The 13973-nt window shown below is 57.8% G+C and overlaps 1 protein-coding gene across 2 annotated transcripts in view; it reads left to right on the top strand.

The window, feature by feature from the left end:
• Window positions 1–8655: 8655 nt before the first annotated feature.
• IPO13 (importin 13) overlaps window positions 8656–13973 on the top strand; it is a 22107-nt gene continuing 16789 nt past the window's right edge. The window contains exon 1 of one of the 2 annotated variants that reach the window (XM_014939406.1): window positions 8656–9408. In XM_014939406.1, the coding sequence (XP_014794892.1) occupies window positions 8735–9408 (674 nt within the window). In that variant the 5' untranslated portion in view covers window positions 8656–8734. The remainder of the gene's footprint in view (window positions 9409–13973) is intronic. The other variant, XM_014939404.1, reaches the window with a different exon arrangement.

The following is a 13973-nucleotide window of genomic DNA, read 5'->3' as shown; positions in this document are numbered from 1 at the left end:
GCGGGGCGGGGGTGGGGGGGGCACCTGCTCGGCGGTGCCGGGCCCGGGGAGGGCGGCGGGTCGGCATCGCCTCCTCCCGCAACGGCCCTACCCGCCCCGGGGAGGAGGGGGGGGGGGTGTCCGGTGCGCGGTGCGGGAGGTGGAGCCGCCGGTGGCTCCCGAGCGCCCGGAGCAGCCCGGGGAGGGTAAATGATGTGGCAGAAAGAGGAGCAGAAGGGAGGAGTTGTGTCTTCGACGGGCGTCCGCAGGGTCGCCGTGCTGCGGCGCCGGGCAGGGAGAGCCCATGGGGGTAGTCCTGGCTGTCCCCGACATGTCTCCGTCAAGCAGGGAAGGGAGGGCACCCGGGCTCTCGCCAGGTGCTAGGAATTGTTGGGAATTACATTTGGGAAAAGCCTGTGGAGGGCGGATGGCTTGGTGATGCCTTTCTAAACGTGGATTGATCCTGGTGATGCTTGAGGTCCTCCCAAGCGGCTGCAGGGCGAGAGGAGCAAGGTCGAGATTGCCAGAACCTGGGATCCAGGGAATGGCCGTGGCAAAGCGAGGCCTGCCAGCATGGCACTGCTGCCGGGAGGTGCCCCGAGCATCCTCCCCGTGAGCTGGGGTTCAGCACGGAGACCGAGCAGGGCACCCCAGCGAGTGCTGGGGGAGGCAGCCCAGCAAAACCCTTCCCTTGGACCAGCTTGGAGGTGATGGGGGCAGGGCAGCAGAGGATGCATCCCTGAAGGGCAAACGGCAGGAGAGCTCTTCTCCCCTTCCACTCGCCCTGTAGCCAGGCATCGGCTCGGAGATGGCCAGCCTGTGGATCCAGAGCTCGGTCCCCAGACAGCTAGTGGGAATCCCAGCGTCCTCATTTTTCCTCAATAAGAATAGACCGAGTTCCTTGCCAAAGCGAAGCCCACGGGCATGCTGGTGGGCACACGGCTTGTGTTTCACACCCAGCAGCTTGCCTGGCCCCTCTGGAGGTGTCGGGTCAGGGATGTCAGGTTTGTAGGTGGGCACCGGTTGCCTTTGTGGCCTCAGGTGAGACCGCCCACCTCTGCCAGGGAAACGGAGACAGAGCAGGGCCGGGGGGATTAACTGATGTCTGGAAAATGCTACATTAATGCAACCTTCTGCAGCTTAATCTGCATATAGCCAGGGCTGCTGGATGATTTTGCCTCTGACTTCCTTTCTCCTCGGCAGATACAAACCGCTCCTTTGTTTGCACCAACAATGAAGCGCACACTTGCCCAGGAAGGGTGGGCAGTGCCAGGGCGGGGGGCACCCGGGTGAGGTGGGGCTGTGCTGAGAGGCAGCTCATCCTCGCCGTGCCGCCCTGGATTTAGCCTCCTGCCGCCTGGGAGGAGGCAAAGATGCCCTCTAGGATGCTTCGGTTCCCCTCCCCCAGCCTGCCCGGCTTCTCCCAGTCTCCGCAGGCTTTGCCATCTCAGTGGTGTCATCTGAAGATGGATCTGTGGACCGCGGTGGGGCTCTGAGCTGCTGGCTGGGGGTAGCAGCACGGTGCCTGCCCAGGGGAAGAAATGTGGGGTGGGATCAGAAAAAGCTCAGAAGATGAGCAGCTCGGAGCCTTCCTGCCTCTGGCCTTTCAAGGGAGGGCTGTGGGGTGTTTCTGGTAGAAATGGAAGGAAAGGTGGGCTTTGCTGGGGGTTGAGCTGGTGGGAGGCAGGTGGGCAGAGCTGCTTTGTCAGAGGTGATGCTGGCAGACAAATGATGCTGCTTCTGGCCTGGGCTCTTCCGCCTGAAAGGTTTTGTGCATGGCTCTATTAATAACACTGAACGCTGATTAAAGTCGGGGTTTGACTCCAGTCTGAGTCAGGCAGTGATAAGTGCTGGGGTTAGGAACAGTGTAAGGTGGTTATCTCTTAAATCAGAGCGTCGAAGCTTCTCCAGGTCACCCACAGTGGAAGTCATCACGCGTGGCAGTTGTAGCCAGGAAAGTCTCTGGTGAGACCGTGCCCGTCATACTCTTCAGATGTTTTTCGTGGAGGCGGTTCGCATCCCTGGAAGACCCTTCTGTATCCCCACTGTTGTTTATTATGTGGTGGGCTGGGTAAATGCCCCTGCAGTTTTGCTGGGCTGTGGGTGCCCAGGTGGCTGAAGAGGATCATTGCTGTGTTTATCCAGCATGACTTGTGCTGGCGAGTTGGATCCTTCCAGCTGTGACCAGCGGTTGCAGGGAGGCAGGAGGTTGCAGATGCCCACGCTGCCCTTTGCCAGCTGGTGGGTCTGAAAGCCTGCGGGCAGTTTCCTCTGTTCCTGAGGAGGTGTCACGTTCAGGTGCTGCACTGAAACTTACTCCCTGTATTTTTTTTGCTCTGTTTTTCCATAAGCAGCTCTCCCGTGACACAGGGAAGGAGCGGGACCGTGCTGGGGCTGAGCCGTTGCCGTACGGTCACTGTGTCAGCGTCCCCTGGTCCCAGCTGAGCCGGGCTGTTCGGCTGCTTTTTTGTTTGCTTCCGAGCCTGACCTAGATGCTGCTCTGGCTTCGGCGGAGGGAGAGCAGGCTGGCGTGGCCATGCTGTGTGGACCTGCTGGGCGACCAGCAGCTCTGGGCTGGCTCAGCTTCCCCTGCACCTGCTGCTGAGCCAGTATCTGCTGGAGGGCTCGGAGGGAAGGGAAGGCTGGGTGAGCCGAGGGCTTCAGGCTACCAGGATGCTCAGCTTCCCCCCACCTTACCCCCACCCCGTGCCTGCGCTTCTGCGTGCCCAGGGGCTGTCCCTGGCGTGACTGACAGCGTGATGGTGGGGTGACACTGCCCTGGGGGGGTGATGCTCCTGCTGCAGTATGAGCCCTGCTCCCGCAAAGATGGATCACAGATGCTCGGTCCCTGCCGGCTGTGTCCGTCTCACAGGAGCAGTGCACAAGCAGGACTTGTGCGTTGCATTTTTGGGCTGCCTCCCCCCAGGTCAGGGGTGGTGGCACCTGACACTGCAGTGTTGGACAGAAGGAGAGGAATGTGAGACCCTCTTTGCCAGTTTTCAGTGCAATTAAATGTGCCCCATCAGTAACCCCCTTTTTGAAATAAGAAAGAAGGCAGTGCCATTGCTCCGTGGATTTCCCACGTGACTGCTCTCGCCCTCTTTTTTTTTTTTTTGTCTGATTCCTTCCAGGTCTTTCCTCCCTTGGCCTGCCTCGTCCTCTGGGGCGTTTGTAATATTCACTGACGTCTTTTCCCTAGCACATTAGCGGTCTGGCATCTCTGGGCCTTCCAGATTGCTGTGTGCCTCTCTGGAGATGCCTGATGAATGCACAGAGTCTCTCCGGCAGGATGGGTAGGCGGGGTGTCATGGAGCTGACATCCGGAGCCTACCGCGACAGGAGAGGGGTGGCTTTGATCACCGCTCCTCGGAGATGCTGAGCCTCGGGGATGTGGCAGCTGCCGGGGCTGCCTTTACCCAGCAGGATGGGGAGGAGAAACCCAACTGCATCTGCTTTCTTCAGAAAAAGGTTATTGCCCATCTTTGGAAACCTGAGAATTATGGATGTGTTGGGGTTGGGGAATGGGATCCCCTGACACGTGCACCACTGGCAGTGTCTCAGCCACTTCTTCCTTAGGGACAGCCCATGTATGTGAGATGTGGAAGTCATGCTGGGGACGGTAAGTTAGGGGGCTTGGGAAGGGAGATTCTTGCAAAATTGAGGGAAGTGAGGAGTCACCTTATTTGGCATTTAAGCAGATCTTCACTGCAAAAGCAGATCCCACCCAGAGCCAACCTAGGCTGAACAACCTTGCTCCTTCCTGTGACGTGGTGGTGATGGGATGAGAGGGCAGCACCTTGTGTTTGCCAGGGTTTGGTGTTGCCCTACAAGGGCCACCACTGGACCTTCATCTCAGGTCTGACATCTTACGGAGCAGCAATGGGTGAGATTGGCACCTGGGTGCCAGTAGGGATTCCTTTCTTAAGCCTTGTTCACCAAAGTAATGGGTAGAAACACAAGATGGTGGGCAGAGATGTTCGGGTCACCCTTGCAACTCATCCTGTGCTCTGAGCTCCCAGGGTTCCTCTGATCCTGCTCACCCTTCACTTGTGAAGCCCCCCAGCCACCACTGCTGAGAGGACATGTCTCCTACAGCCCCCATCCCTGCTGAGGACCACGCAAAGGGCTGCCAGCAGTGAAGCAGCAGGAGGGATGCCAAGGCTGCCGAGCCACAATGCTGCAAGCCCCTTATGGACAACTGAGGACTTGGTGTGGGCAAGCTGGGTTTGGAGAGGGGTGCAAATTGGCAGCACATCTTATTAGGTGTGGAGAGAAAAAAACAAAACACCTCGTTCTTTGGGATTGCTGGCAAAGTGTGGGTGCCTTGCAGAGGAGCAGCGCGCCTGGCAGAACGCGCACGGCTTTATTTTGCATCCATTTGCTCTCCTCGGCGCTTCGGCAGGCTGCCGCCTTCCCGGGGCTGCTGGCGGCTCAGCCTGTCCCGCCGTGGCGGAGGGAGGACCGGGGGAGGGAGGAAGGCTGCAGCGCAGGCCGGGGGAGGCAGGGATGACGTTCCTTCCCCTGGCTCGGCAGAGCCGAGATAAGGGCTGAGCTGTCACAGCCCCGGCGGTGCAAGGGCGCTCGGCTAGAAAGGACAGCGAGGGGCATCCCGGGGGGGCCTGCTGGAAGAAGGCTGGTGGCTGCCGTGGGGCCACAGCCATCCCTGACGTGCCACGGCTGGCAGGGAGCAGAACAGGAACATGTTTTGCATCTTGCTGTTTTCCCTGCTGGGTTGCAGACCTCAGAGCTGTACCTGCTGTCACACCGGCCCCTGAAGGGGACCCGTTTCCCTGTGGAGTCCCCCCCCAGGAATGGCAGGTAGCACAATCCCGCTCTGTGGGGCTGGAGCTACGTATCTGGGGCTCCTCTTGCCACCCCCCAAATGGCATGGACACATTCTGGGGACCTTACTGGATTTATGCAGTGCGGTCGTGGAGACAGCCCACTGGCTCTGGGCTCCCTGCAGAAGCTCCGAGAGGCTGGGAGATGCTGTGCTCATTCTCCCTCGTGGTACCAGACTGTGAGCTAAGATCAGGTGCCTTTGCTTGGCAATAACTCTCCTTGGACTGGTCCCCCTCTCACTGTCCAAAGTGGCCAGTGTGGGACCTCTGACCCATGCCTTTTGGGCAAGCTCCCCTGCCCCAGTGCAGCTTACTTCTGGCTCTCTTGAGCAGCTGATACCATTCCAGTATCTAGACCCTAACTGAGACTCTGGCCACAGCTTTTTTAGGGCAGGGAAGAGCCATCATAACAAGCTTGAATTATTTTCAGCCAAGCAGAGCTGATGTTGGAGAAAGCTCCTTCCCTGGCCAAAGGGCATAGCTGACAGCCAGGCTGTTTACCAGCTCTCATGTTACAGGTCTAATTGCGGAGGAGGCAGGTCTGGTGGCAGCCACCCGTTCAAATCAGAATGCAGAAAGCCTCCCTGTTAGATGTCACTGCCCAATTTCATGCCTTCTGCTTCTCCCTCCTGGCGCTAATGAGTTCCCCTCATCATCTCCAGTGCTTTCTGATGGGCCTGAGGGTGCTGGCCGGTGTGGTGATGTCAGAGACCAACAGCATTCAGTCCTGGTGCCTCCTTCTGGGATGAGGACGGTGCCTTTTCTTGCTGGGGAGGAGCATGACAGGCGTGCAGGTACCCTTCTGCAGGGCACAGTGCCTTGCAGCCTCCTGTCCCGCACTCTCAGCAGAGGATGGTACTCAGCCGAGGTGTGTGATAGGTGAGGGAAAGCCTTCTCCCAGGGGTTTCATCTGCTGCTTTGAGCTGGGCTAAGATGGTTCCAGTATTGATGCTGGTCCTTGGAGGCCCTCTGGAAAGCTCTCCCGTGTCGTGTAGAGCACCAGATGGGGTGTGCTGTTGGCAGCCTTGGGACACGTGCTGCCGTGCCTCTCTACTTGGCATCCTGCACCAGGCAAGAACAGCCGTGCTCCGGCCAGGAGCCTCCATGGTCTGTCCCCTCCTGGGCAGGGTGCTTGGGGAAGGTGGGTGAGAAAGCCACTTTCAGCCGCATCTTTCCAGAATATTCTTCTGACTTCCAACAGCTTGCAGTGTTACTCCTCAGCGTCAGCTTTGTTTCCACCCTCTGAATAACTTAGTGTAGCTGGTAGACTTCGTCAGCTTGCCTCTCACCCTCTCCCCGAGGTGTGGAGCAGCAGCGGCTCCAGTGTGTGTCCCTGGGGGAGCTCTGCTGGAAACCTCCCCAGAGGCTCCTTGCGGGAGGAGCGAGGCTCTGGGGTGGTGTTGCTGAGTGATGGATGCCTCTCCAGAGAGCTCACTGGTGACAGCAGGCACTGCTGGAGGGCTGGCGGAGCATGAGGGGTGCAAGTGAGGTGGTGGTGGTGGTGGGAAAGCCATCTGCATGGCTGGAAAGCTGACCCTGCCTGGGGAGGGATCTCATGACCTGATCACTCACTGTGCCTGTAATGCAGTGGTGGTGACATCTCCCCAGCAAGAGTAGCTACCATAATGCTCCCTCTGCCATCCTTACAATGGGACATGTGTACAGTTTATGCCTCCTAATATGTGATGCATGGGGGTTCCCTCCCCCCCCGAATTTTCTAAGTGTTACCAGGAAGACAATTCAAAATAGAAGAAATCAATTAATTAGAGAATGCATGGGAGTGTAAACAGAGAGGTTGGGAGGAGGTGGGGAGGCCGGGGAGCAGGCAGAGGGGACCGCTGCCAGCCTTTGCACCTTGTTGGGGTGCCCAGTGAGCAGGGAAGGAGAATGGGCTGTCACCAACTCTGGGAATATCAAGTGAAATTTCTTTTGGAAAGAAAATAAGCAGCAAGCTCTGATCAGAGCAAATAAGAGACTGAGCCAGTAATGGGAGAGATAGTTGAGAGCTCCAGCTCTGCTGCAGGACAACTCAGCCTTCAGCAGAAGAGCAGGGATAGGAGCCAGGTTCCTACCCCCAGGAGTGGTTGAGCTTTCAGCATGTCTGCAGCTACTGCTCCACAGTGAAGTAAATGGTTGGTTTGATGGAAGGGGATGATGGTGCTTGCCTCTGCCCCAGCACCCGAGTGATGCTTCAGGCAAGAGTCCAAGATAACCAAGAGCAGAGCAAGGTTTCGGGTAGCTGCTGCTAACTTGTGGGCTCCCCTTGGCCGCTCTGTCGGGACAAATTTCTCTCTCCCCATGTCCTGCTTATCTAGAGTTAACCTTTTCTGTGTCAGGATTTTAGTGGGACAGACGCCTGTCCCTCTGCAGCCCGTGTCTGCTGGCTCTGTCTCCTGCGACGTACTTCATAACCTCCTTATTTCTCACAAAGAGGTTAACCTCGTTTCCCCCCGGCACAAACTCTTGAGCAGAGGCTTGTCAAATGATGGCTCAGGTAATGCCACCTCTGTAAGATTCCTGCCATTTTGTCCTGCTCTTTGGTCTTGTGCTGGGAAGCAGCAGGAGACACAAGGGTTTGCTTGGGAAGCTTGTTCTGTGCCCCAGGCTGCCAGCCCTGCACGCTTAAAAATAGGGTTTAAATCATCTCCTGGGTACAAGAGCCACACAAGAATTTCATAGAGCTTTTTAAGGGGGAGGAGGAGGATATTTGAGACATGGAGCCAGGATGGGGACACAAAAAATCATCTGCACCTGCTGGAATCGTCCTTGTATTTGATGGTGGGGCTCAACGGGTACCTGATAGCCTGACAAATGTCATTGCTTTTCCTTGCTCCTGGCATGTGCAGTCAACGATTTGAAATGAAATTTGCTGTGCCAGGCAGAAAACCTCGCTGCTGGAAGACGGAGTTCAGACAAGGGGTAGTTACTCTTCCCCCCCATGTGTGAGGGCATCACCAGTCGCCCCCACTCAGGAGAAGTAACTAAGTAATGTTGGCCTTAAGATCTATATAATATTACTCTGCCAATAAAGCCCCGCGCTTGCGTGAGGCTGTTCATGTGGATCTGAGCTCTGCAAAGCAGTAACTAGATCTCCCAAAGCTGTTGGAGCAGGTAAGTGATGTTCTTCTCCTTACAGGGAGATGGAGTGAGCAGCCCTGGGCTGTCCCGGGCGGTGATGGCAGAAGCAGGATTAGATGCCAGCTCTCCTGGCCCAGCTGTAACTGGGCGGGTTTGGGAATACTTCAAAGGGATTCTGTGGAGGGATTAATCCCTGAGCTTAGTGACTGTGGGTTTCCAGGGCTCTGTACAACCTGACAGATGAAGATATCTGCAGCAGCTCTTGTGTTTCGTGGGCTCCCAGACACAGGCTTTGGACCACGAGTGCTTTCTGAGAGCCAGTGCATCCACAGGACCTTTCTGAGAGCGGGTGCAGGTGGAAGGCAGGAGTGCTGGTGTGCCATGTCCCTTATATGCTGTTGAGGGGTCCTGCACCCACCCCAGTGACAGCACATCAGCAGGGAAGCAGGCAGGTTTGGCAGAAGTGAAGGCGAGGATGGGAGATGACTAAGGAAAAGAAATTTCCAGAGTGCTGCGTGAGAGGAGGAGGGGAAGAATGCTTTGCAGGTCCTCGCCTGCTGCCAGATCGTTCTCGCTTCGCCGAGAGCCCAAGGAGGGAGGCCAGCTAAGGCAGGCTGGCATGGGGAGGGGGCAGGCTTGGCAGGGCTCAGGCTGGCGGGCAGCCCGGGCGCTGGGCTCCATGCCGGTGAGCCTTCACGGTGAGCCTTCCCCTGGTGGGATCGGCCATGGCTGTGCTCCTCGGCTGCTCTACGATGCTTCCTTCTCTCTTCTAGGCTCTCCATCAGCTGTATTACGACCCAAACATCGAGAACAAGAACTTGGCTCAGAAATGGCTGATGCAGGCCCAGGTTTCCCCCCAGGCTTGGCACTTCAGCTGGCTGCTTCTCAATATGGACAAGGTGCCCGAGATCCAGTACTTTGGTGCCAGCGCTCTCCACATTAAGATCTCCCGTTACTGGAACGACATCCCGGCCGACCAGTATGAGACCCTCAAGTCGCAGCTCTTCACCCACATCACCCGCTTTGCCAGCGGCTCCAAGATCGTGCTGACCCGGCTGTGCGTGGCGCTGGCCTCCCTGGCCCTCAGCATGATGCCGGAGGCTTGGCCCTGCGCCGTGGCTGACATGGTGCGCATGTTCCAGGCGGAGGACTCCAACGTGGACGGGCGAGCACGGTGCCTGGCGCTGCTGGAGCTGCTGACGGTGCTGCCTGAGGAGTTTCAGACCAGCCGCCTGCCTCAGTACCGCAAGGGCCAGGTACGCAGCGTCCTGGCACAGGAGTGTGGCTCCGTCTTCCCTTTGCTGGAGCAGCTGCTGCAGCAGCAGGACTCCCCGGGTTTCATCAAGCAGAAGGTGTTGAAGTGCTTCTCCAGCTGGGTGCAGCTGGAGATCCCGCTGATGGACTGCGAGAACCTGATCCAGGCAGCTTTCACCTCTCTGCAGGACCCGGAGCTCTTTGACACAGCGGTGGAGGCTGTTGTCAATGCCATTTCCCAGCCTGATGCCCAGAGGTAAGGGCAGCCTCTCCTGTGCGCCGCTTGCATTGATGGAGGAACAGGGTGGGGAGGAAAAACCTCACGATTTTTCTAGCTACCATCAACCCTGGAGGTGATGATGACAGGGCTTGAAAGTGGGAGATGTTAAAAGCAGCCAGAGTCTCCTGGTTTCACTTAGTTGGTCCTGCAAGGCTTTGCACCATTGGTTGGCTTGTGGAGACCATGTAATCTTGAGCAGCAGCAGCTCATCTCCACCGTCTTGCTCTCGAGCTGAGGAGGCTGCTCCCTTCTGGCTCCTGCTGTCAGACCCTGCAGCACCCGGCTGGGGAGCAGCTGCCCAGCTCTGGCCAGGGGGAGCTCAGAGACCCTCCTCTGCCTTGTGCTGCTGGTCCAGCCAAGGAGCTGATTTGATGCAAGGATAATAAAACCAGACCTGTCAGTCTTCTCCCTCCTCCTGGCTCCAACAGCTCGTGCCAGCCGAGGACTCGTCCTTTGTTTGTGGCTGTGGCTGCCCCTGGGGCAGCTGAGCTGGGAGCCAGGGCTGGGGCAGGTCCTGCTGGTGCCACGCTGCAGGCTCCGAGATCGTCTGCTTGGCCGAATTGTCTTAGCTGCTGTCAGCTCTCAGGACCAATGCCTGCAGAAGGGAAAGTACATCTCCTCCGGTTCCTCTGGCCACATCCCCTCCTGGCTGCTTAGCAACCTTCCCCCAAAGAGGAGGGTTTCCTTGTAGGCTGAGCTGAGCCGCTGCCGCTGTGCATCCCTGTGCATCGCGCAGGCTCTGACCCTCTGCAGCAGCGTGGATGCTGCTCCGTTGTGGTTGTGAGCCCTGGTCCTCCCCTTGGCTCCAGAGCAGGGGCAGCCAGCGCAGTCCCCAGCTCGAGGAGACCCCGGCTCCTTGATGACAAGGGGGTTGCATCTGGGGACTGCAAGTCCCCGTGCACAAAGGGACCCGTCATTTTGATGCATTGTGTGGGGAGGGGTTGCCTCATTTGTTCAGAAGATGACCACAAGCAGCTTCTCCTTGCATCGGGCAAAGGCTGTGGTCCAACACAAGCCCCTGTAGCAGGACAGATACAGAAAATGAGAAGGTGAGAGAAGATGACTTGCAGTCCTGAAATGTTGAACTCTCTGCCTTCCTCCTTTCTGTTTGCCCTCGAGTTTCAGAAGGTCCCTTGGCTGTGATTCCCCACCTGTGTGCAGGACCCTGCCCCTGCAGCGCTGTCCTTCAGTTGCATTAAAAAGTCGACCTTTCTGTTGAGCTTTCAAAGTTAATGGCTGGCAGCAGAGCTTCCTCTCTCCTGTGCTGACCCTGCCGAGTAGTTTCTGGCCCCTTTTGGTTCTGCCACGCTGGCTGCTCCCTTACAGCATCCTCAGCACTTGCTCTCCATCCATCTTTCCCTGGAAGCATCATCGGCCATGGCAGAGCACCCTCCTGTCCGTAGGCGTGCGGGCAGTGGCCAGGACAGGGCGGGCAGCCGGCCTGAAAGGCTGCCCAGTGTGTGAGCCTGGCACAACCCCCACTCCTGGGGTGCGGGGACAGCAGTGGCATTGTCACAGGGCAGCCCTGCCAGGCGGCGTGTGGTGTCGGCCGCTCCAGGGAGGAGCAGGACTCTACTCGGTGCTGAGATCTGGCATGGCTTCAGGAGTAGGGTAGCACATATTGCTGCTGCTTCCCGACCCTGGTGGGCTCTCTCTTCCCCTTTGTTCCTTGTGTCCTCCATCCTGCGTCCCTCCTCCTGCTTTCCCTGGTGCCAGCTGTCCCGCCCCTCCGGCTTTGTTGCTCAGCCGCAGCAGATCCAGCTCTTCCCCGAGCCCCCAGGGAGTCTCCTGACCTTTCTGTCTTTTTTCTCGACAGTCTGGGAGATCCCCGCTGCTTTTAAGCCACTCTCTTCCTCCATGGTCTCTCGCCTTTGTTTCTGCAGGGACCAGGCTCCCCACTGCCCTTGGCCACAGGCTCAGAGCATCCCTAGCTCTGGGCTGCTGACATGGTGCTCTCCAGAGCTTTGCAGGGCATCGCTCTGTGAGAGGGTTGGTCTCGGGGCTCCCTGCTTTCCCATGGGTTCCCCTGGATGCTGTGTCTTTCCTCCTTGCCCCCTCCCTTCATTGACATTACTGCAGAGGCAACCATGCAGGTGTGCTTCTGCTGTCAGCAGAAGGCTCAGTGGTTCATGAGCTTGGCTTCTGAGGGTTAGGTAGCCTGGGGGTCATCTTCCCAGGAGAGCACCACCTTGCAAGACATCCCTCACACTGCGGCTTCTGACCCCAGGAGCAGCTGGCTGCCACCCATGTCCAGGTGGAGAAGGGCAGGTGGGACCTCATGGGCAAGGATCACCTGGCCATGGCACTGCCTTACTCTTGTGTAAGTTGCTTATGCTGGTGGCTTCCATTTCCCTGTTTGCCAGAGGCTTTCCTGCCTCTGAGGTGTTACTAGAGATGATGCAGCAGATTTGTAGGTGCAAAGCATTTGATCTCCTTACCTCCAGGCAGGTAGGAGTCCTTTGCACCCAGAGTAAGGGGTGTCTTGGCATTGCTGGAGTCTGGATGCCTCCCCTCTGTTAGGATACAGTGACCTGAGAGGAAACCTCAGAAGCTTGACCAGGAGCTTGCAACTGGAGTACCTCTGTGCCCTCTTGAGGGCAACGGGAAGCTCTTGAGTTGCAGGGGGGCAGGAACGGAGATATTGTTGCATCTCGTTTGCAGAGGAGGCTTGGGCTGGCTTTTCCGTCTCGTTTGAGGATTATCCCCCGGGTAAGCGGGTCAGAGCGCTCAGCAGCGCGTGCTGCAGGAGGAGAGCTGGCACACAGCTCTTACCCACGCTCCTGCAGCCCAGTGGGTAGTGTTGGAGGGGAGAGGGACCTCCACACAGTGTGTGCCCATCATGGGAGTTACAGGGCGAGGGCATGGGACACTGAGCTGACTCTCTGGAAGCAGCAGGGTGTTGCTGCGGTGGTGGAGCTGGCAGATTGCAGGTGTCCAGCTGGCATAGCTTGGTGTCCAGCCTACCCGTGCCTGGTCTTGGCACGTGGTGCTGAATCCCCAGAGAAATTGCACTAGAAGAGTTTTCCGAGAGCTTCATTAGACACAGGTTTTTAATATGTTGTGGTTTTTTCGTAGCTCAGGTTTTAGATTAGGAAGGATGAGATTGTTCTGTGTGAGCTGCCTATACCATCCCTCTGCAGGTTGTCCTCTACACCATGGTGTGGTTTGGGGAAGGCTGTGGGAAGGGCGGAGGGGGTGCTGGTCCCAGTGTGGATGCTGCAGTTCACTGGGCTTTGAGAAGGGGCCAGACAAACTCTGCCCACTCAGGGCCATGGCACCAGTTGGTTGTTTGCTCAGGGCTGGGAACCAGCATTGAGTAGGTGGGGTGGCCTGGGGCTCTGTGCTCCTGGATGTGGAGGAGAGGAGCCTGACTCTGGCTGGCTTGGTCATGGCTCTTGGACAACTAGTTAGAACAACTCAGCTGGAGCAGGAGTCTCCCTCCTCGCTGTGGACCCTTACGTCCACAGAGGCGGTGAGCAGAGCAAGGTGGTGCTCAGGACATGGTTCACCCAACCTTTTCTAGAAGTCTTCACTAACACAGGATGAGTCGCAGCATGGAAGCACATTCTCTCTGTTGGCTGTGCAGGGAGTCTAGAGGACTAGCCTAGGTCTAGGCATCTCACTGTATTTCAAGGTAACCAGCAGAAGCAGGATCCCTGTCATAAACTCCTACAGTTGTAAAGGCATCTCTAGGGCAGAGTGAGCCCAGTGCTGTGGAGGAAGGATGGCTTTGCCTACAGTGGAGCAGTGGAAGGTCTCCTGTGCCTTTTTGTCAGCTCTTTTGGGCTGACCCTGACTGCACCATTGGTTCCTTGGGAGAGAAGCTGAATTCTCAAATTCTCCATTATCAACAGAGCTCCCACACTACCATGGGCATCGCTCATGGGGCATCAAAGGCTTGAAAATGGTTTACACACAAATACCTGGCCCCTTTGCGATGTGATTCCCTCTGGGGGAAAGGGGCGAGGGGGAGGTGAACCCCGGCAGCACACAGAGGGGATGCCAAGGCGGAGGTGTCCTCTTCCCTCTATCTTCTCCCACTGACCCAGACCTGGAGGCTGCCACCACCAGCGGGGCTCTCTCCTGGTGTTGGTGGCACTGATGGCTTTGTTCGCTCCTGCATCGGCCATAGCAAGAGCTGCTGGCACACTGTACAGCCGTGCTGTTCTGGGGTGGACGTGTGGCTGTCTTGGTGTCAGCGCTGGCATCTCTTCCCTGCGGTGGGCACAGGGGAGCTGGCATCCCGTGTGCCCCCCGCTCCAAGCATCCCTTGCCCCCCACACCTGTGTGTGGCGGGGTGGGCGAGGGGCGCACGGAATAGCTGCAGCTCCGGATAACACGCCTCGGCGGGCAGGGAAATGGCAGGCTGCTCATCAGCCTCCAGCACGGCCTCCCTCCGGGGGCCCTAGGCTGCGTTTCACCTTGGCTGCCTCCTTCTCGTTGCCTTGGTTACCATCACTTCCAGGCAGCAGCGCTTAGGGGAGGCTGATGTGCGTGATGTGATGTGGGAGAGCTGTGCCACGCAGGGCTGCGGCAGCCCG

The sequence above is a fragment of the Calidris pugnax genome, unplaced genomic scaffold (genome assembly GCF_001431845.1).
Source record: "Calidris pugnax isolate Ruff unplaced genomic scaffold, ASM143184v1 scaffold18, whole genome shotgun sequence".
NCBI classification, from domain to species: Eukaryota; Metazoa; Chordata; class Aves; order Charadriiformes; family Scolopacidae; genus Calidris; species Calidris pugnax.
This window is presented reverse-complemented; position numbering and strand designations above follow the sequence as displayed.